This window comes from Sycon ciliatum, chromosome 1 (assembly GCF_964019385.1).
Source record: "Sycon ciliatum chromosome 1, ocSycCili1.1, whole genome shotgun sequence".
Lineage (NCBI taxonomy): Eukaryota > Metazoa > Porifera > Calcarea > Leucosolenida > Sycettidae > Sycon > Sycon ciliatum.
The window spans coordinates 73,920,246-73,942,010 of record NC_088643.1 but is presented as its reverse complement, the minus strand read 5'-3'; the positions used below and the strand labels follow the sequence as shown (position 1 = coordinate 73,942,010).

Genomic DNA, 21,765 nt, shown 5'->3' with positions numbered 1-21,765 from the left:
CAAGAAGACTAGATCCTACCCAACCCGCGGCCCTGGCCTGGGTCATACCATGAATGATACCGGTACCCTCGACTGTATACATGTACACGTACCCGTCGCTTGCGCTTGTTTTGCCATCTTTCAACACAAAATTAATGCAGACATACGTATACATGTCTGATGAGATGTATACAATCATGTACATGTACCAAAAAGTTTTTTAGTAGCACTCGACTCCCGATCCCGGGCGCGGGGCGGATCGGGTACGCAAGGCGAGAACTAATCTGGCCTAGCTGGTTTTATATAGGGCAGGAAACTGTGTTGCCCTCCGCCTCGCCACGACGCCAGGCGCTAGGCCAGCGGCCTCGGCCTCTGCAAGTGCAAGTCTGCATGATCTCTTCCTTGATCCTAAAGACTAGTAGTAAAGTCTTTAGCCTGGGTACGGGTAGTAAAGACAAAGTAAAACGGGCCAAGAGTTCATAACCCCCGAAGGCAAACGACCAGAGTAAAAGTAAAACGTTCTGTGTAGCTCCCTGGCCTGCTGCATGCAAACTGACTGTCTGCGCACAGTCATGTTTTGTGAGCTGAACATGACTAGACTGTCGACTCGACACTGTCACCATGGTCACTGACAGGCTGACAGCTGAGCTCATGTCATGCATGATCTGACAAGAGTTCATAAAAACTCTTGATATAGACTATAAAATAATAAATATTATGAGTTGACGTAACTGCAAAACCTTCACTTCACTGGAATGAAACATTGAAAGGCAGAACATTATTATTATTGACCAGGACTCAGGAGTTTGATAATTTTTAATTGGAATGAGATAAGTCAGGCAACGAAGTAGTTTCTTTTCGAGAGGACAGTGCAATTTACGTGGCAAGAAGCCACCAACCATGGAGTTCCAAGCTGTAATTATGGCTGCTGGACGTGGCTTGCGAATGGGATGCCTCACTTCAGGCACACCCAAAGCACTGCTGCCTTTAGGTCACTATCCCCTGTTGTATTATCCAGCAAAGCTTTTGGAGAGAAGTGGCTTCGAAGGTTAGTTGCTTTCGTAGAAATGTATTTGTGAGCTTGTACTGGCACACTGAACGGGCCAGCTAAAGAATACAACAGTACCGGTCATGGTATGGAGCAACATACTAGCAGTAACAGTACAAATAATTACATGTATGTACATAATAAATGTGTGCAATTGCAATAAATCCTTCAGTTCTATTTTATTATACGTAAACATAATGTTGACCTGCGCTTTCCCTAAAAAGGAATATTATATGAACAGTATTTATTGGCCTTTAATAGTGGTATTTTATAAACAGTATTTATTGGCTTTTGTAAATACTTTTCAAATACATAAAACTCTCCTCCTCCATGCGCTCTAAAGCCGACCATTGCTACCCTTGGTAGCCATTACTCACACCAATAATCTCATACAACAAAGGAGTCACAGGTAAAACATTTCCTTCTGACACTGCGTGCTGCTTGGAGAATATTTGTTTACGTTCTCAGTGTTACACCTTGCCGAGTGTATTGCGCCCATAATATACCTTATAAATATTACCAAGAGTACATAACCCCCCAGAGTGCGCAAGTTCACTTATCAGATCTGGGACGGCGAAATCCGTGTTGCACCATGAGTAGGGGAAGTGTGGACGTGGTGCACCGCGTCGATGGAATGAGGCAAGTCCGACCCAAAAAATGACGTACATCATGGATTACGCCGTCCCACAACCCCATCCCAGTTGCGCACTCTGGGGGGGGGGGTGGGGGGGGGTTATGTACTCTTGATATTTCCAGTAATTTTGCCATGTCAATTACAATATCCAGTATCACCTTCTCTGAAGAGCCTTTGATAGGCGAAACAGCTATCAGAAGGAAATGTTTTACCCGTGACACCTTCGTTGTATGAGATTATTGGTGTGAGTAATGGCTACCGAGGGTAGCAATGGTCGACTTTAGAGCGCACGGAGGAGGAGAGTTTTATGTATTTGAAAAGTAACAGCCGAATGGTACCGTTAACAGTTTTATTGATATTTGTAAATACTGTTTAAAATACTCCTTGTTCTACTCGAACATGCCTCCGGATAGCACACGACTTGGTTTTAGAAGACTGTATTATAATGTTTTACTCTGACTCTAATCGAAATCATCTTCCAGTACGAAGAATATTCTGCTTCTCTTGAAGCAGAAGCGGAGATTCAAAAAACATTCAATCACCAGAGCGCGCGAAAGCAGTGTACGCGACTACGCGCAGCAGACATCAGCTGACATGAATACAACATGAGGAACGAATGCGTAGTAGTATGATAAAATGCACAACAGTACAACAAGCAGTGCTGATACACATACGTAAAACGGAGTGGCTCTGCACCACCTCTGCACCATAATCAGCGTCCTGGATATAAACTTGGGGTGAGCCGGGTACTCGTCTGTTTAGCTGCTGATCTGTTAGCAAACGAGTACCCGTTAGTCATGTACGACGGTACAGTACGGTATTATTAGCTGGCTTGTACAGTCGTACAGTTCAAATGTGTTGTTGCTGGTTTGATCCTGCTACATATGACGATTTTGACTGTTTTGCATGTAGCGCAGTAAGTGCCCATGCTGCGCTTGTCGCGATGTAGTGCACTTGCTGCGAATTGCATGACTTCGCAAGTCCTTCTGGCCCGAAGTGTGGAAGGCTGTTGTATAGTAACTGTTATTATTCGCTGCTAATGTAGCGTTGGCACGCTGGTGACTTTAACAGCGTATAGCGTATATTTTTAGCTTATCCCCGTACGTTAGCGTATTCCCGTACGTTAGCATATCCCCGTACATTAGCGTACGGAGTCTACCTGTGTATAAAAGCTGCTGCTCACGATTCTTTTCATTGCCAGTTAGTTACATTTCAGTTCAGTTCAGTGTTTAATAAATAACAGTGTGTTCACTGAGACCCTTGTGTATTCTTGCCTCCGAGAGACTGCGGCCCGCTTCAAAATTGGTGGCAGCGGTGGGAAGCTACAAAATCGGTGGCAGCGGTGGGATTCGAACCCACGTCTCCGGAGAGACTGGAGGGTACCCGATAACCCGCCCGTTAAGCCAGGTACCTGTTTGTAACCTTAACCCTTTCACTACCCAGGTATCTGTTTCACCCATAAACTGTACACTCCTTTTTTAGGGAAAAGTGCAGTGCTGCATGTAAAAGTGCAGTGGTATTTATTGAGTCAAAGCCAATATATTTGAATTTGATACTGTTGATGGTGTGGTCACTAATGTGTGTGTGTGTGTGTAGCTGGGATTAAATCTGAAGTGTGCATCCCATATGGTGCAGTGGTATGTGCAGCGAGTTCCAATCGATAGGTTGTGGGTTCGATTCCCGACGATTATGGTCACACACGTCTTCTTCTCTTTCTCAGACTCTTCCTGACTTTTCTTTCATTCTCCTGGGTGGTTACCAACAGCCAGTGCATGCCGGAGTGTGTGGTGTGATGTGTGTGCGGGAAAAAAATGGAAAGACCAAAAATAGGGATTCACTGGCCAGAAAAAAAGTCACTTCAAAATAGCTGTATGGTGTAGACCAGGCTGAATAGTGACGGTCAATTCTTCAGCCCTGCAAGCTGTTGAATGGTGCAATCCCAGCACAAGTTGCTATGGCTTCTGCCGTAGCATTGCTATCATCGCCTCCGGCAATGGGCGTCAAAGGTCAAGGTGTGTGTGTGTGTGTGCGTGCGCGCGCGTGCGTGTATGTGTGTGTGCACGTGTGCCTGTATATGTGTGCGTGTCTGTTTGCGTGTCTGCATATGCATGTGCATGAATTTCTTATTTACAGAGGCCATTCTGATTGTGCCCGAGTCTCAGGTTGCTCTTTTCACAGCCACAGTCTCTAAACTGGGATTAAATCTGAAGTTTGATATTGCTGTGGTCAATGAGGATGATGATCTAGGCACAGCTGATGCTCTTCGTCTCATTGCTCCGAGAATAAAGGTGAGGTGTAACATTGGTTCGTTTTGTGCAGGGAGAGTCAGGCTTACATGTATTTCTACACGGACAGCTCAGCATCGTGCCCATAGTCGTAACACCATACCTGCAACCAAGAGTACATAACCCCCAAGAGTGTGCAACTCCAACATACCCTGCTGTCCCGACAGAATTTCAAGTTGACGTCATTATCTATGATGCGATGCTCCTTGCACCAATGATTTACAACATGTGTACGGGTGTCAACGTCTCACACGTTTTTCTTTGCAACAATTTGTACAGGATCAGATGGGCTTTGGTCCACCACAGGTTCCGGATTCGTCTGATAATCCGTGTACAGTGCGCATTGCATCATAGAAATGACGTCAACTTGAAATTCTGTTGGGACAGCACCCATAGTCGAGTTGCGCACTCTTGGGGGTTATGTACTCTTGCTGCGACCAATCCACCTTTATATTGCACCACACCCCAACCAGCGCTAGAGCTCATTCTAGGCCAACCGTGCGGTCTATCAGGAGCTGCCCGATTATGCATTTTCTTGCCGGAAGTCCCTCCCGGATTGTTCTGGCTTAAACAGTCCGGGATTGTCTTTGTCTTCTTCCAAGGCGTAGTCCTCGATTTAGAACACCTTTTTAACCGTACTCTGTCTTCTCTCTCCCTCTCTCAAACGCGCGCATACACATACACACACACACACATACATGCACGCGCGCACACACACACACACACACACACACACACGCACGCACACACACACACACACACACACACACACAAGCACACACAGATGCACACACACCTTCCTTCACCCACTGCCACGATTGGCTATGTGTCCCCAAACTTGAAGGAGTGCTGGCTTCAAGACTCCTTCAAGTCGCCCGTTTGGGGACACGTAGCCAATCGACAAACACACACACAAACACACACACACACACACACACACACACACACACCATATTTCAGGTGTTTCTTTTTTTTTTTGCTGTTTACTACCATTCGGTCTTTCACCACTTGGTGGTGGGTCTGATCTACTCACGTCCCACCGTTTAGGCGCTGCATCTGCGCCTTTGATCCTAGAGGGTGGTGGCGTTCCCACGACGGATGCGGAAAACTGGGCTTCCAGCCGAGTCTCACGCGAACCGTGAAATTTTATTCCCGTAGCTATGCAGAAGACGTTACTTCAGTAACGTCTGGCGCTAGCCAGGGTCCACACAGCTTTAATTCCCGTAGCTATGCAGAAGACGTTACTTCAGTAACGTCTGGCGCTAGCCAGGGTCCACACAGCTTTAATTTGGTGTTTGTTTGTTTGTTTGTTTGTTTGTTTGTGTCACGCCTGGCGCTATCCCGTATCTGTCCCGTACTGTACCGTACCAGCAAAGACAGCTGGCCACAATATTTTTGTGTGTTTGTGCCATCGACATGCCTGGCGCTATCCCGTACCTGTCCCGTACCATCAAGAGTACGGTACCATCAAGAGAATAAGACATTAGTATATTATGCGAAGTGTATCGGGGGAATGCATTCAGTGCAGTAACATTTTGTGTGGATTTGTGTGCGAGGCCGAGATCCCATTAGCAGGCTGGCTGGGCCGCCTGTCGACCTGCCCGGGAATCGCATGTAGGCGGATAGCATAATAACTATAACGTATAATTATACAGTCATGTAGATGTAGAGCAGGGAGTCATATTATGTAAACGACTCCCTGCTGTTTGGGGAGATTTTCTGGAAAGAAATACGAAGTAGGGAGACGTGTAAATGCAATCAGAATGGATGTTGGTTGCCGCCAGTATAATAATAATAAGAAGATAAACGCCCGTGATCGGCAGAGTCAGCGCCGGTCCCAGGAAACGTCATCGACTGCAGAACGCCCGTGATCGGCAGAGTCAGCGCCGGTCCCGAAGCTATGCAGAAGAGAAGACGTTACTTCAGTATCTCATTGAAACGTTTTGGCAATACAATGATGAAGCTAATCAAAGGAAAAAGCATTTCCACCAGTTCTAACAACATGCACGATGAGCTAGGCAACAAAGCATAGCGCAGGGCCCTGAGCTTCCAAGCTCTCTCGTTTGGTATTTGTTTGTTTGTTTGTTTGTGTCACGCCTGGCGCTATCCCGTATCTGACGGCAAAAAATCATAGGGATGTTATAAATTTTTCAATTCTCCTATTTTTTTCAGGCATATCCTGGGATTCGAACCCGCACTATCGCCCTACATGCATTCCCCCATACACTTCGCATTCATACCCATTCTTCCAAGTTGCTTCACGTTATGATCTTGCGTTTGAAAGCCCTATTTGAATATTGCGGGCAGCTGTATGTGGCCAGCTGTGTTTGATGGTACGGTACGGGAGACGGCGTCGTATTACCCTCGATCGTACCTGTCCCGTACCTATCCCTACCGTACCGTACATTCAAAGACGGCTGGCCACAATGCATATTCAAATAGGGCTTTCAAATGCAAGATCATAATGTGAAGCAACTTGGAAGAATTAGTATGTATGCGAAGTGTATCGGGGGATGCATGCAGGGCGCGATAGTGCGGGTTCGAATCCCAGGTTATGTCTTAAAAAAAAAAGGAATTTTTTAAAGACCGGGGGATGCATACAGGGCGCGATAGTGCGGGTTCGAATCCCAGGTTATGTCTTAAAAAAAAGGAATTTTTTAAAGAATTTATAACATCCCTATGCTTTTTTTTGTCTAGGTCATCAAGGCAAAAAAGCATAGCGTAGGGCCCTGAGCTTCCAAGCTCTCTCGTTTATTTTTTTAAATTTTTACTACAGTCAAACCTCGTTAGGACGAACTTCAAGGGACTGAACAAATTTGTTTGTCTTATCGGGAGTTCTTCTTATCCAGATCTGACAAAAAATCGATATGCATATCAGATGGATTGTATTTACGTGAAGGTGCATGCTGTGGTAAACGTGTACATGGGAAGCATGTCATTCTTAGCATAAGCCAGAAACAGGTAAGTACAATGACAAAGTGCAATGAATCACGACTGTGTCGAAAGTTCGTACAACGCACTGATTGATTTGTTCAAAACACGCTTGAAAGCAATTTGCACTGTACGTACAATATGACCTCGACTATAGAAAAAAAGAAGAAGAAAAAAAGTAGCCAGCGCACGCGCACGCTCGTGGACCGAAAGTTCGTACTACATGTACATGACCACACTGACTTTGTTCAAATCACACTTGAAAATAGTTCGTCTTCGCGAAAGTTCGCTGTACAGAAGTTCGTCGTAAACGAATAATTTTGACTTGAATTGATGCCTGGCCAACCATAGGATTGGCCTTAGTTCGTACTAATGGAAAGTTCGCCTTATCAGTGTTCGTCCTAATGAGGTTTGACTGTACCATTGTGGTAAATGCTCATTCACCTCCTATATATAATTAAATCCTGACCCTGGAGATCCCTATAGATACTGTAAGTTAATGAATATTCGGCGCATATTTCTTTTCGGCTATTTTTGGCCTGGTCATGTTCGGCCTAAAATTTGTTGCAGCCGAAATTTTGTTTTGCAAGGTTCAGTGTGGTGGTGTATACAGGCGGAAGCAGCACAGGCCGAAAATTTGATGTGGCCGACATGGGCTTTAGCCCTGGGAGGCCGAAATTTGAGCGAGCCGAAATTTTGTAGACGTACAGTAGGCAGCCTCTTACTATGTGTAATGTAGCACTTGTAATAGAGTTACTACAGTGTAAGTATACTACATGTAAGCAGCATGTGTGCAGCATTTGGCCAGCCTTGCATCGGGCTTTCGCCGCCAGAAGGGATAATCCTGTCAGCCAAGCAGTAGCTATGCAAAGGTCTCGCCCAGCGGTGTGTGTCTTTACCTTCTGGCCGGCTGTCTTGGCTGGCCGGCTGCATGCAGCTGCTGTCTGGTGTGTCTTGTTTCCCTATCTCTTCTTAGAAAATCCGCTCGTTGGGAATTGTTTTGTCGCAGTTTGGCATTCCTGCTTTCTTCTCTTGTCTTACTGCTACTACTACTACTACTACTACTACTACTACTACTACTACTACTACTACTACTACTACTACTACTACTACTACTACTACTACTACTTCGAAGTACTACTACGGTGAAACTTTAGTATGAAGTATCCGCGATATAAATAACTCCGAAGTAGCGACGAACTCGGCCATTTGATAATAATTTGAACTGTCCACCTCTCCACACTGCGCTCTTAGCCCACATTCACAACACCATACTACATAGCGAGGAGGTTCGTTCTTGGATAGATGCTCCATATCCTCCAGACAGCTGTTTCGCTCATTGAGAGCTCCTTAGTGGAGGTAGATAACGAGTGAATAGCAGAAAAAAAGGAATGAGTATATATATAGGGTGAAAGTGGCGCAATTGCGCACTTATGCCACTTTTCTATGTAGAAAGTTTGCAATTGTGCCATTTTTACCCTATAAATATACTCATTCCTTTTTCTGTGAAATAGAAGAAAACCCTGACTCACTTGTGAGGTCTGCATTCGCCACTAAGGTGAAAAAGGCATAGTGGTGGCCTGCGGAAGCGAAGGCTATAGCTTGTGTGTTTCTGAACATTCAAGTGATGCTAACGCGGATCCCGCGAATATTATATATTATATTAGAAGAAAACACATGAGAACGAGTTATGAAGCAACAGTCCACGACTGTAACAAGATAATAAGCAGTATATGGAGCATCTATCCAAGAACGAACTTCCTCGCTATGGAGTATGGTGTTGTGAATGTGGGCCAAGAGCGCAGTGTGGAGAGGTGGACAGTTCGAAATTACCCTAGATATAGCACGCTTTTCTCCTTGCATCGGGTATAAGGTACTTATTTGAGGAGCCTGCGTACCGGTATCCCTTTCCCGCCTTGTTGTGCTCGCATATACATGTATGTATAGTACCTTGGCTATAAGAGTACAGATTTGTATGTCCCCTGAATTGTTTCACTGTATGTGATCTCTCTGTGCAGACCGATGTTCTTGTGGTCAGCTGCGACTTCATCAGTGATCTTAGTCTGCAGAGATTTGCGGACAAGCATCGGCGACATGACTCGTCGGCCACAGCTCTGCTCGCTCCCACTTCTCTTGCGTTCGCTAACATGGACAAGGCCAAGGTCACGGGAACGAACAGTATGTTGTTAGAGTCAATCTGCCTGCCATAAGGCTAATGTCTGTCCTTTCCTGGTTCTGAGCTTTGTTTCCTGGTGATTCTCTTCTCTGTGTCATTCATGTTCTTGTTTCAATGCCACTGTTCTATCCTTCATATGTGCGCGTCAGAAAAATAGCCACCGCCAAAGTAAATAAGCCTTTCCGTCTTTTTGTAATGGAACTGTGGCGGCGTGATTTGGTTGATGATGTCATTTGAATGATTTCATCATGAAGCTCTAACCGTGGTGCAAAAATGTTGTGTCACACTGCACCTGTGCGTGCCCCAGAAAATCATGGTTTTATCGTGAAGTTCCCTAAACGTGGTACAGTGTGTATCGAAGCACAACAAAAGTGGTGTCGGCAGCATCTCCGCTACATAGTATTAGTGTTTAGTCATGGCTGTTCCCATCAAGTGATCAGCTAGTTTGTAATCAGGACACGGACGGATACGTCCAGTCCCTATGGTGTCCATTTGTTGTCCATGAGGGAGTTGTGGGCTGTCACGTCTCTCTGGTGTCCGTAAGAGAGCGAGAGAGCGGTTCCACTGTGTACAGTGGCTCATTTCCCTTTTTTTTTACACGCATCTGGAAGATTAGAGTAAAGTCTCTTAATTTTTTGCATGTCTCTAGGATACTGTTACCGTAAACTTTCACATCAGTTTTATTCTGTTATGTACAGGTTTTATCTAATGTTCTATCTATCTGGTGGCGCTCATGCTTCTTACTTTTGCCCTTGCCCGAATTTTGTTTTTCTGCCCAGGCCAGGAGCTCATCATCGGTCTGGACCCAGCTGATGACCTTCTTGCTGTCTTTGTGGATAAAGTGGACGTGGAGGGTGAACATCTGAGCATCGGGATGAACCTCTTGCGCCAGTAAGTGCTCAGCTGCTGCAGGTCTTCTCTCTTGGTGATGATCATCTTGTGACAGAGATATCCTGGCAAAGAGATTAACACTGTGGAGTTTTTTTTCAGAAGTGGATTTGTTTCTGTCCCCGGTGCCATGTCTGCTGTTTAAACGCGTGGTTTGTATTGTGCTGTTCTGTGTGTTGCAGGCATCCGCACATTCGGCTGGAGAACACTCTCTACGACGGACACTTGTATTTCTTCAAGAAGTGGATCGTCGACTATGTCTGTGCAAACACGTAAGTGCAAAAGGGCATGGGCAGTGGACACACACGTACCTTGATCTTGACCTTGATCCTGCCCGTCAATTGACGATAGCGAACTAGAGCTGTTTACCGAACTTAATGTGGTGTTTCAATCCTCCGGAGGAGCAGCACGCCTTGCCACGGCGGCAATGGTGAACTGTTCGGGGCCGCTTGCGATAGGTTGTGTGCCACTCTGCACGGCACCTAGCGACGTCCATCCAGTGCCCCTGCTCAATGCTGCATTCGTCCATGTCTGAGAGAATCACATCCCTCCATCTCTTCTCAGGACCATGGCGAGGGTGTTGAGCTTGCAGCACTGCTTAGTTGCATTGTTCCAGCACTGGATCTGTCTGGGAAAGCTCAAGGCACTCGCAAATGCATGCTTCACGTGTTGGCAATCGTTTGCTCAAGTTTTTCTCTTACCGGTGTGCGATACCCTGTGTACTTGGCACAGTTTGGGTGCCACATTCTACGCAATACATATGTATTTATTGGACTTCTTTGCTTGTCACATCCTGTATCGTAGATCTTTGAAGTCCATTCAGGGTGACCTGCTACCGCTGCTTGTCAAGAAGCAGTTTCAGAAGCCAGCTGCACGCACCCCATTGGCATCCTCTGGAGCAAACACGCCAACATCCGCAACCAGCAGCCGGGCAGAAGCACGGGGTGACGTTGCTGCTGCAGCGCGCGCCACAGGTAAGTATCATGTTATGCTTGCAACGCTGGCTCGTGCTGCAGACTGCCCGATTGGGCTTTTTCTTTTGTGCAGTACTTCTCAATCAATGAAATCCAGGCTCGTGAATTAGTTAACCCCCTGCACCAGTGCACCGCCCGGTGTTTGCAATTCTGGGATGCACAGTTGCCGCCGGTGTGACACTGACTCACTCAATCACATTTCATGGAGTAGCACTGTAGTTCTGCCAGCTACAGAGCAACCAGCAGAATCCTGCCCTGTCATTACAATGCCAGATACCGTATTTCATCGAGCGCTGCTTTCTTCCAGCTACCAGTACTGTCAGCTATTGCTACTCAGTTCACGCCCTGCCTGGTGCATATCACAACTTTACTCCCCTTTCTACTCTAGCAATAGCATTGCTTCAGTTCCACTCATTTTTCTGCCTTGGTCTGATCTGTCTTTGCAGATATTCACAGCTTTGTGCCCAAGAGCTCGTGGGCCGACTTAGCCCGTGCACTACCAGGCTCCATGCCTGGTGAGGAGGGACCTGAAGGCCACTACACGTGCTACGCCCATGTCCTGAGCCAGGGGCATTGTGTTCGAAGTAACACGCTGCCTCTCTACTCGGAAGTAGCGCGAACGGTATGTAACCTTCTGTGCTACAAAAATGCTTTACATACCCTGTACCGTGCCTGTACGTGTATGTCGGAGTGCCCAGCCAAAGGTGTGCACCCCTCTCCCTGCTGATTGCAGGCAGTCGTGGACATGTATGTTGTGTGATTGGCTACAACAAGTTTCCTCATTCTTGCTGTTCTGACGTAACGTGATATTTCTGTCGGTGAAGCATGCTGAGGTTTGATACAGTCGCGTATTCTGAACTGTTTCTGAAGAAGATCATTGTGGTCAAAACCTCAATTTACTCATTACCAGTTCTGTATCTCTGTACAATGGTCCTGTCACTTCCTCTTATAGACACACACACACACACACACACACACGCACACGCGCGCACACACACACACACACACACACACATACACACACACATACACACACGGAGATAGGGAAAGGCAGAGACAGACAGACAGTGAGATACGCGCGCGCGCGCACACACACACACACACACACACACACACACACAGATAGGGAGAGACAGCGACAGACAGAGACAGACCAAGTTTCCGTATGTCACCGTTCCTCATTGTTTTACTTGAAGTAAGTCCATTGTATGCATTGTTCTTTCCTCTCGTTTTGTCGCTCTCAGCTATCTCAGATGAAAGGTGCCCTGGGGATGGATGCCGTACAGAATATTCACCCATCTGTTGTGATGAAAGACAAGTCTCAGGTAGGCTGCTGAGGAGTAGGGACCTTGTCACTTATTCTTGTAGCTTACAGTGCAACTACTATTGTAGGTAGTTTGTATTGTAAGTGCAATAGGTGCATGCATCCTGTGTGGCTTGTCAGGCCGTGGGCTGCGAGAAGCAGAACTCATAGGAACTCTGGATTGCATTCTCTTTGATCATAGCTCAGGGCCGTTTTCCTGTACGTCACACGTGAGATGAGACCTCTTTCTTTTTTTTACAAGATACACAACTCTCCGGCAGGCAAATGGGACTAGCGTGGGGTGAGATGGGACTAGCATGGGGTGAGATGGTGCTGGGGGGGGGGGGGGGGGGGGGTTCTGCCATGCTCTACCGACCAGAGGGTTCGGCATCTTCGAATGGCAGGCGCACCGAATTTGGGAGGAAAGCATGAGGGGAAAGAAGCACGGGAGAAAATGGAAGATTTAGAACGAAGGAGAGGATCTAATTTGGAATACAGCAGAAAATAGTAAATAATCAAACAGATAATCGGAGTGAAAGGAGAGTGTCAAATGAAGGGTGCAATAGGGGTAGCAGTGGAATTTGGCTACTCAAGATTGGCAATAATTTGGCTTGGGGTGGGAGACGCAGAGGCATAATCCCGGAAGAGGCTAGAGGCGGTCGGTTGCCCTGTCCCAGTCAGACTGCCTCAGGTGGTCATAGACCTTCTTCTTGAAGGTCTGCATTGACTTCTGGGAGGGGTGAGCACTGAGAATAGAGGCTGGGAGGCAATTCCAGGTCTCATCATTACCTTAGTGACCCCGGCTCGTGCTGATGCAGCGAGATCGCAGCTCACCGCGAGCTTTCGCATGTCACGGCTTGATCATATTTGCTCACCCCGCTCGTGGCTCGCTCCGGTTTCCTGTACTTGGCATGGCTGCCGAGCTGGAGGCGGGGCATTTTATTTCCTTGGAGAGGGAGAGCATGTATAGTGACCTTTCTTTTCTTTGGTTTCCTTTTTTTCCTTTCCTTTCGGCACACAGTGTTGGAGTTTAAAATGACCGAATAACGGCTAGAAGCTTCTTTTTATTTGTACAGTACTGTCGGGCGCCGGAGAATGGAGCGGAGAAGAACGACCAGCCTAGAATTTCACTAAACTCAGCATACCGATAAGTGATACACGGTAACTCAACTGTGCATAGACTGTAATACGTGAAAATAAGAACGGTCTTGGCTAGGAGGCTGACCAACAGTACTGTAGGCCAACAAGCCATTGCGAGCAGCTTCACACAACTCCGCTGAAGCAATTTCCTGACTACACCACCACAAAGAAACTAAACTTCTCCACTGCATTGCCGCTCTCCAAACAAACTTGAAAAGTAAAGATCATGACAGAAGAATGGACTCGGATGGAGAACCAAGGATAAAATTGATAGAAAAGAAAAGGACCAAGGAACTACGAGTTATGCTATATTAATGTCCACCAACACCACCAGTTACTTGACAATCAGCTCATGCGACAACATTGCACGCCACTGACCAATGGGACTGACGTTCTACAACTAACTACCAATCAGCTCTAGCACGTCTTGGATGCGCAAGACTTATCTACACGGCAAACTGGTCGTCGTGTGAAACTGCTGCTTGTTACTGCTGCTTATCGTCCATCTAAATTGTCATAGTCGAAGTAAAGTGCTGTTTTACTGAGGCGATCGGTTTTGCACAATTCTTGTTCGCATAGCTTCCCCTTCAATTGGTCTTTGCATCTTTAGAGCCACACAAGTTGTGTGGAATGTTGCTTTGCGTCCTTGAATCGTGGTTTGACGGTATTGTCCAATGGTCTTGCCAGTATCGTCTTCGACATGCATGTACATCCGCCAATGTCTTTCACAACTAAGACTTTCAGCTTGTGCTTGTATTGGTTGCGCGCACCTTCCCCTCCTATGCTATTCCTATAACTTAGAACCTTCCAAGTTGGAAGGCTGGTGGAGTGCACATCCAAGACGTGCTAGAGCTGATTGGCAGTTTTTTTGTAGAACGTCAGTACCATTGGTCAGTGTCGTGCAATGTTATCGCATGAGCTGATTGTCAAGTAACTGGTGGTGCTGGTGGACATTATAGCGTAACTTGTAGTTCCTTGGTCCTTTTCTTTTCTATAAACCATGTCAAAGATGTTGATTTTCACGTGCTGGCGGGCAATCCGGCGTAAAACCATGGTTACTGTACAAATCACCGTACAAATCAACTGCTCCTGCTGCTAACGCTGAGTGTCAGAGGAATCATGTTGCTCGCTGCTAGCTCTATCTTCAGCAGGTGCAGGCGGGGTATCCGTTGAGCCACAGTGGAACCCAGACCTTAGGAATATCCACATGCTTGACCTGTGTTTACTTCATTTAGCCGTCTGCTGGCTAGATTGGTCCTATTTTCAGCTGGGTTTTTGCTGGGTTTTGCTACTCTTCGGTCTTTGATAAATCTGTCAATGGTGTAAGAAAGGGAAGCTTCTAGATCTTTATTCTCACAGTTTTTGTTTTTGTTGCTGCTGCTGCTGCTGTTGTTGTTGATGTTGTTGGTTCAAATCTTTATTCTCACGTTAGCCAGTGGCCAATAAGAGATAGTGTTGTTGTTGTTGTTGTTTCAAATCTTTATTCTCACGATTGCCTGTGGCCAATAAGAGATAAAGTGTGCAACAGGAGAAAAAGCGCGGAAAAGTTGGGTGGACGGGGATTAATGTGTACTTTTAAGGTTGTTGTTGTTGTTGTTGTCTGAAAAGTTTGCTTGTCAGTTCCTCAGCTTTTTGCTTGCCTATCTGTTTCTTTGCAGGCCTGTTCAGAGTCCATAATTGCCGAACATTGCAATATCGGTGAACGCTGCTCCATCAAGAAGTCCACGATTGGCCAGCACTGTAAGATCGGTGACAAAGTCAGAATCACGAACTCCATCATCATGGACCACGTCACAATCAAGGATAAGTGAGTTGCTGCAGCTGAGCCATACTGTCATAGTGTAGCACTTTGTCTACTTCTGTTTTCTTGTGTTGGTATGTCCAGCAATAGAGTCTGATAGTTAATTAAAAAGCCTTCGTTTGGCAACTCCCTATTACCAAGAGTAGATAAACAAGAGTGTGCAACTCCGGGATGGGTTGGCCCGCGGCGGAATTTCTTGTTGACGTAATCTTTTCGACGATGCACGTGCTGCGAGTCTTTTGGAAAGTTTTGCCTCGTGCACTTGGCCGGGCTTTACATTACAAAGTCGGTGCCCAGCACGTGCTCTCACACTGCTCTGGGGCAAAATGCGCGTTCTTCTGAAAAAAGTTGACGTCAACAAAAAATTCCGCGGGGGTATCTGGAGATTGTGCAGAAGAGATCCGGAGACGGACCGGAGTTGCACACTCTTGTTTATCTACTCTTGCTATTACTAAAGGGAGACCTGTATCCTGTGCTGGGCATCTCATGTGCATATCACTGGTGTCCAATGCTTCCTAATGCATGAGCTCAGAGTTGCAACACAATGTTCCCCACTTCTCTCTTTTGCTGATTGTGAAGTATGTGGACTATCAGAACAAAGCTGTTGGCTTTCCACTCGCAATGGGCAGGGCCATGCATTTGAGAAAGGCATGAATTCATCAAAACAAGTTTTTTTATGTATGATTGAAGGGGCTATGCAACTGTGTGTCAGTTGTTTTCCACAAGTTGCCCGAGGAACTGTGAATTTGTGCAAAAAAACAAGGATTCTGTTGGGGATCTGACTGTCCTGCAGATGATCCCTCGTGGTATTGCTCTCCTGAGCCGGATTGGAAGCTCTGTGCAATTGTTGTGATTCTACTTTGTTTGCTTGTTTTTCTATTGCTTGAACCAGCTGCAATTTGCACAACACCATCGTTTGTCCCAACGCCTATATCAATGACCAGTGTGTGCTAACGAATTGTCAGGTGGGAAAGAGGTTCACCATCGCCACTGCGAGTAAGTTTTTAAATCTACTTCTCTCCTACTGCATTGCCTGGTGTGCTGTGACTCCGTGAGCATTGCTGTCTCCCGCCGCTGGCTGGTGCAGAACTGGAAGTTTGTCTTGCTGGGTGTGCAAGAGTTAGCGGCTTCCTTCTTTGAATTACCGTTGTTTGCTGCATGCTATAGATAGTGCGTTGCCCCGGTGCAGCTGAAGCCGTTCTTGTCACTACTAGGCACATGTAGTGTGTTGCCCCTGTGAAGCCAAAGCCACTACTGCCAGTATAGTGTAATTTGAACATACTTCAGCAAACAGTTTGCCCCAGGATGGCCATGTCCTTATATTTTATAATAGTGTCGTGTCACTGGCCTTAGCTGACCGTGTTGATACCGTAAGGCTGTTCCGCGCCGCCCCGAAAGCTCCTTCATTTCTCACAAGTGTAATACCGATGCTGTGCACAAGTATGTGTGCATGTGGGTGTGCGTGTGTGTGCATGCACAGTATGTGTGTGGATGGGCGGGGGAGTGTAGACATGTGTGTGCATGTGGGTGTGTGTGGGGGGGGGGGGGGGGGGGTGAACATAATTGTGTCCATACTACTTATCTCAGTATATTCCTTTTCCTACACAGCGCTTCCAGCAAAGGCAGAACTAGGTATCAGATGTAACTCAAGTTTCGATCAGAAAGCTATCTTGGGCTACACTTTAAACAATGACACTACAAAAAATTGTAGGATCCTTGCATACTGCAGCTGATTTCCCTGTGCCCTATTGTTAGAATGGTTGCCCGAAGATTGGTTTTTTCGTCAAACTTTCGCTGCAGCTCAAACCTCATTCTGCTTTCTATGTTACATATTGCTCTTACTCAATGCTGCACTTCCTATCTCTGTCTGTCTCTCTGTGTCTCTGTCTGTGTGTGTGTCTCTCTCTTCTCTCTCTCTCTCTCTCTCTCTCTCTCTCTCTCTCTCTCTCTCTCTCTCTCTCTCTCTCTCTCTCTCTCTCTCTCTCTCTCTCTCTCTCTCTCTCATAACTTTTGGGCCTGGGACTGTGCATCGCATCTGGGCTGTCTGACTCATATTATTGGTTTTCATTGTTTCATCTTTGTGTGTGTGCGTGTGTCCGTCTGTATGTGTGTGTGTGTGCATGTGTGTGTGTGTGTGTGTTGTCCGTCTGCAGCGCAAGCAAAGAATGAGACTCTCTGTGGTGACCTACAGGGTTTCTAACTGCTCGCGATGTCTCTGGCATGACATGTAGGACTGTGCCTGGTATTTACGTTTACTACATTGCATGGCATTGGGAGCTGACACTGGTGGTGACGACGGTGAGGTCTAGCCCTGCTGGACGATTTTCTGTGACTGGGTGTCACATCTCCGCATGCTATCCTCTCAGCTGTTTTATGTCGTAGTTGTTGTAGATGGCGTTTGTCTTCGTTTTTGTTCTCCTGTTGCTCGTCTTTGTGGCTAGGCTGAATGTCATTGCTTGGGTCGCTGTTCCTCGTCGCTTCCCCGGTATGCTCTGCTGGCTTTTTTCATCTGTGTCGTTGGTTCTCACTGCTGTGTCGAAGACGCTTTGCCATAGTTCCATCTGGCTGGGATTTTGTTTTTGTTTTCGTACCATGCTGATCCTTCTTGCTTGCTAGCTCTGTGTCTGTCTGCTGTTGTTGTTTTTAAGTTACCAGTGTTAGTTTTTGTGTGTGCAAGTGTGAGAAAGCCTGATGGGCTTTGAGAGACCAACAGTTAATATTTTATACTGGGTGTCATTTTGTTTCACTCTCAGTCGTATCTGATACCTGTTCTATTTGATGTTCAGCAACCCATCGTGTGTCCATCTCAAGAAATTGTTCGTGAAGCTTTTCTTGCCAGTAGATTTTACTTGCAGTGGGAAAAAAAGAATGTGTGCATTTGGTTTGTGGTACGCCATGTGTGTGCGCGGCATCTTCCATCGACCAGCATTTGCCATCTTTCTCCTGTAGGCCTTTATCCAAAACAAACGGTCGGAAATCACTCGGCACTTCCACCACTCTGCACTATGTTACCTTCATGGGCCACCAGCTCCACTTGTGCAACTCCAATAACTATACTAAGTACAGACAAGGAGTGACCAATTTTTAGTATTGTTTATTGCCACGCCCTTCAGACGGCTGTTTTGTTCCATCAGAATGCGTCTGTGGCAGAGGACTCTTCAAGAGGATGGATGAATACTGCACGTAAAGGAAGGATGATTTGTTGGGTAGAACTGGTGCTATCATGCAAGTTCTATGTAGAAAACTGCCAACCTTCAGGCAGCCTAGGGAAGCTGACGCGATGAAGGTGGTAGCGAAAGGGCTCGACCGGTAACAGTTACTTGCATGCACGCCTATTGCCAGTATTGCCGTATTGCATATGTACATGTACAGTCCCACCTCAGTTATCGTAACACTTTTGGGTGAGCTCTTGAAAGGGGAAGTATGGTCTAGAATCGAAATGTCAATACTCGTAGTCTCCAGGGTGCTGAGTCGAATGGTCTTGGTACGAGGAAGCTGAGACGCTCCCTTCCTCCTTTATTCCCAATCAAACTCGCCACTTCCACCGACACTAAATGACTGCGCCCTACTAACATTAGATGGGGATCCGATTTATATGCAAAATGTCACTAAAACTGCCATTTCGTTTTTATAAAAACACGGATGAACGAGATTGGCCCATACCGGACGCTGTGTCGACTGGTTGTGGTCCGAGAAGGCTGCGATTTCGGCCCTTATTCCCAATCGAACATGGTTGTAGCCTGCCAGGCATTGTGACCAGGCACTCGTCATGTCACCTGGCACAAGGGTAGCATGGCCATGATTTCAGCCTTTGGCCTCAGCCTTGTTGGTGGATCTGTATGTTCTGTTGAAGCAGAAATTTAGTCGGTAAACCGCATTGTCCAGCTCCAAAGAAAGGCAATTCATCCAACCAAAACATTCGTCCACAGAACATGAAACACATTTGAAAGGCTGGACAAATTGCCGTTAGCCTATGGTACATGTACTTGGTTTAGTCCAAAAACTCCTTGGGAGGAAATGAGGAAATTAAATTTCGGATGGATACTTGAGTGCATATGACAGTCCCTCACCTCTAGGAGCTGCATGATGCCATCTGATTCTCAACTACGGCATGATGGCATCTCACGCATTTGGAAAGGTGTTTTTGACCGACTCAGTACGAGGATCTTTTACAGATCGGTCATCACGTAAAACTCAATTTATCTATTCAGTCCATATGAGAGCCAGAAGCTTCATTTGTGGAATAAGACATAAGAGCTACAATGTTCAGGCAATACAATCACACACATATGTACTCTGTATACTAAATGAACTGTGACGACTCGGTCGCTCGACTCGGTCACGGTCGTATACAGATGTGCTGCGCACTTCTTTGCGACTACTACTAGTACTCATAGTAACAGCTGAAGTCAACACATGTCCAGACCATGAGCAGCTAGTGTCCCTATTGTTGGTACAGTAGAGGCTAGCACATGTACATTGAGTGGATTCAGAAATCTCCGCTTTGTTTATCCACGTCTGCCGTCTCCACCCACTTCAGCAGTTCTTGTAAGTTGCGCACCGCCGTTTGCTTCTTCAAGGATGCTACGTTGTCTGGCGCCACCTGAGCATGAGGTTCGGACAATGCTTTGAGACAGTAGCACGCTTCCCAGCGCAGCTGCCGGCAGAGCTTGCTAGGGTTTTCGACAGCAGCCGTCTCCCCCTTGCTGTCTTGGAGTGCTTTACTGAGCGCCTGCCATTCTTCAACAAGCTCCCCGGCATGCTCAACACATCCTATACGCGAGAGATTGTAGCGCATAATCTTACCGTGCCTGCCATCCCGTTCTCGCTCCATAGCGTAGAATTCACCCGATGGCCCGCTTGATTGTGACAGCACCTCATTAATGGCTTCAAGATCTGCTGCACCGAGCTTAATCCGAGCGCTAGCCAGAACCTCCTCTGAGCGATGTGCTCCTTGTGAGCCGGGGATGCCAGCACCCCGCGGTAGACCAATAACGCACGAGGTCACACCGGGCTGCTGCAACACCCATGCCACGGCAACCTGCGCTATACTGGCGCTGCTGCTGCTGCCATCGTCAGCCCAAGCCACACAGCGGTCGGCGATGGAGCGCAAGACCGCCAGCAGACTCTGCACCAGCTGCCATGTGCCAAACTCGCGTGCCACCAGCAGATACTTGGTCAGAGAGCGTGTCTCTGCATCCATTGGTGCCGACCACTCTGCGGGTTCTGGCTTGCCAAGCCACCGATCAGAAAGAAGTCCTCCAGCCAGAGAGCCGTAGCAAAATACGGCCACTTGGCGGTCTGCGCATAGAGCCGTGAGGCCAGAAGAGATGACACGGCGGTCCAGCAGCGAGAGTTGTACCTGTGTCGACAACACGGGAGCACCAGTGTCCAGTATACGGCGTGTTGTTGCCGTGTCAAAGTTGGTCAGACCCACATGTCTCACCAGCTGCTCCCGTTCATCACTGCCACTAGCCAGGGCTGCCACCGCTTCAAACGCACCCATTAAATCACCCTGCTTGTAGTCCCACCAGCTAAATTGCACCAGGTCCAGCGGGCCCTCCTGCCGCAGGCGTCGGATGGAACGTCGCAGTGTTGCCTCAACGTATTGTGCATCGACAGAATTGAGCGTGTCGAAGTCCGCCACCAACTTTGTGTGAACACGTATCTTGGAACGCATCTCCGGAGTGCAGTGTTGCGCGGACGTGCGAAACTTTCCAATCAGTGTCTCAACGCCGGTGTAGATATCTCCACAGTCCAGTGTCGACATGCCCAGTGTGATGCGGCGCTGCAGACCAGCAAACGTCTCGTCATTGTCTAGCTGGCCGTGGTGCCCGGCTGATAGCTGCCAGCAGCCGGTGATGACTGGTCCGCTATGGCCCTTGTACGGGCCCGGGCCGTCAGTCTCTGGCACCGCCATTATTACTTATTGCGCACACCTCGAGCAGCTGAACAGTGAAATCTTTCGCTTCTCATGAACCGCGCCCACGCTCCACTGCACCGGCCCTCCAAACTTGAAAGTACATGTAGTTGAAAGAGCAGCATGCTATTACTAATAATAATATACTCACTGTACAATAGCGACTATTTCCCGTTTTTTGCGCCGCGCTGCATGTGCGCATGTAGCAGGAAGAACGGACACCGGTCGACACGAGTCGAGAGCTAGGCCAGTAGGGGGCTGGAGTAGACCAGGAGTCAAGTACTAGTACCGGTAAGTAGTTACACGGATTGTACAATCAAGCTAGCTCAAGAGCAAGGGAGCAGGTTTACCTTGTTTATAGACTTGTAATTGTATTATTTTTAATTTTTTATGGATCTATTCTACAGACTAAGAGAGTACAGTGGTCCCTCTATAATCCGGCACCATTTGTGCCACGAAAATCTGCTGGATTAGGGAGGGTGCTGGATTAACAAATCTGATTTACTGCTGCAATGTGCATGAAGAGGACATTTTGGCTACTGAAAATTGTGCTGGTTTATCGAGGGTGCTGGATTATAAAGTGCCGGATTAGAGAGGGACGACTGTACTACTACTCGTCATGATTGATGAATGATCTACGCCTAGCGCCTAGCCGCTATCGCCTACGTGTCGGGATCCCGCACCCG

At 47.2% G+C, this 21,765-nt stretch overlaps 2 protein-coding genes across 2 annotated transcripts; one reads left to right on the top strand and one right to left on the bottom strand.

The window, feature by feature from the left end:
• The first annotated feature begins 707 nt into the window (after positions 1 to 707).
• On the top strand, positions 708 to 18,041 carry LOC135805375 (translation initiation factor eIF2B subunit gamma-like). The gene is made up of 11 exons (XM_065319403.1): positions 708 to 1,027; positions 3,795 to 3,949; positions 8,896 to 9,055; positions 9,833 to 9,944; positions 10,124 to 10,213; positions 10,746 to 10,915; positions 11,362 to 11,537; positions 12,160 to 12,240; positions 15,017 to 15,165; positions 16,052 to 16,155; positions 17,313 to 18,041. Exons 1-11 carry the CDS (start codon positions 880 to 882, stop codon positions 17,357 to 17,359), a joined length of 1,392 nt encoding a protein of 463 aa, XP_065175475.1. The 5' UTR covers positions 708 to 879; the 3' UTR covers positions 17,360 to 18,041.
• Positions 18,042 to 18,999: 958 nt separating this feature from the next.
• On the bottom strand, positions 19,000 to 21,670 carry LOC135805373 (uncharacterized). Its single transcript, XM_065319402.1, has one exon. It carries the CDS (start codon positions 21,077 to 21,079, stop codon positions 19,649 to 19,651), a length of 1,431 nt encoding a protein of 476 aa, XP_065175474.1. The 5' UTR covers positions 21,080 to 21,670; the 3' UTR covers positions 19,000 to 19,648.
• Positions 21,671 to 21,765: the final 95 nt, after the last annotated feature.

What these genes read in the sequence shown, in the direction of transcription:
- LOC135805373 (XM_065319402.1), bottom strand. Translation starts at nt 21,079, where the DNA reads ATGGCGGTGCCAGAGACTGACGGCCCGGGCCCGTACAAGGGCCATAGC.
- LOC135805375 (XM_065319403.1), top strand. Translation starts at nt 880, where the DNA reads ATGGAGTTCCAAGCTGTAATTATGGCTGCTGGACGTGGCTTGCGAATG. An exon ending in TGATGAAAGACAAGTCTCAG is followed by an intron (nt 12,241 to 15,016) that starts GTAGGCTGCTGA and finishes GTTTCTTTGCAG; the next exon opens with GCCTGTTCAGAGTCCATAAT. An exon ending in GTTCACCATCGCCACTGCGA is followed by an intron (nt 16,156 to 17,312) that starts GTAAGTTTTTAA and finishes GTCCGTCTGCAG; the next exon opens with CGCAAGCAAAGAATGAGACT.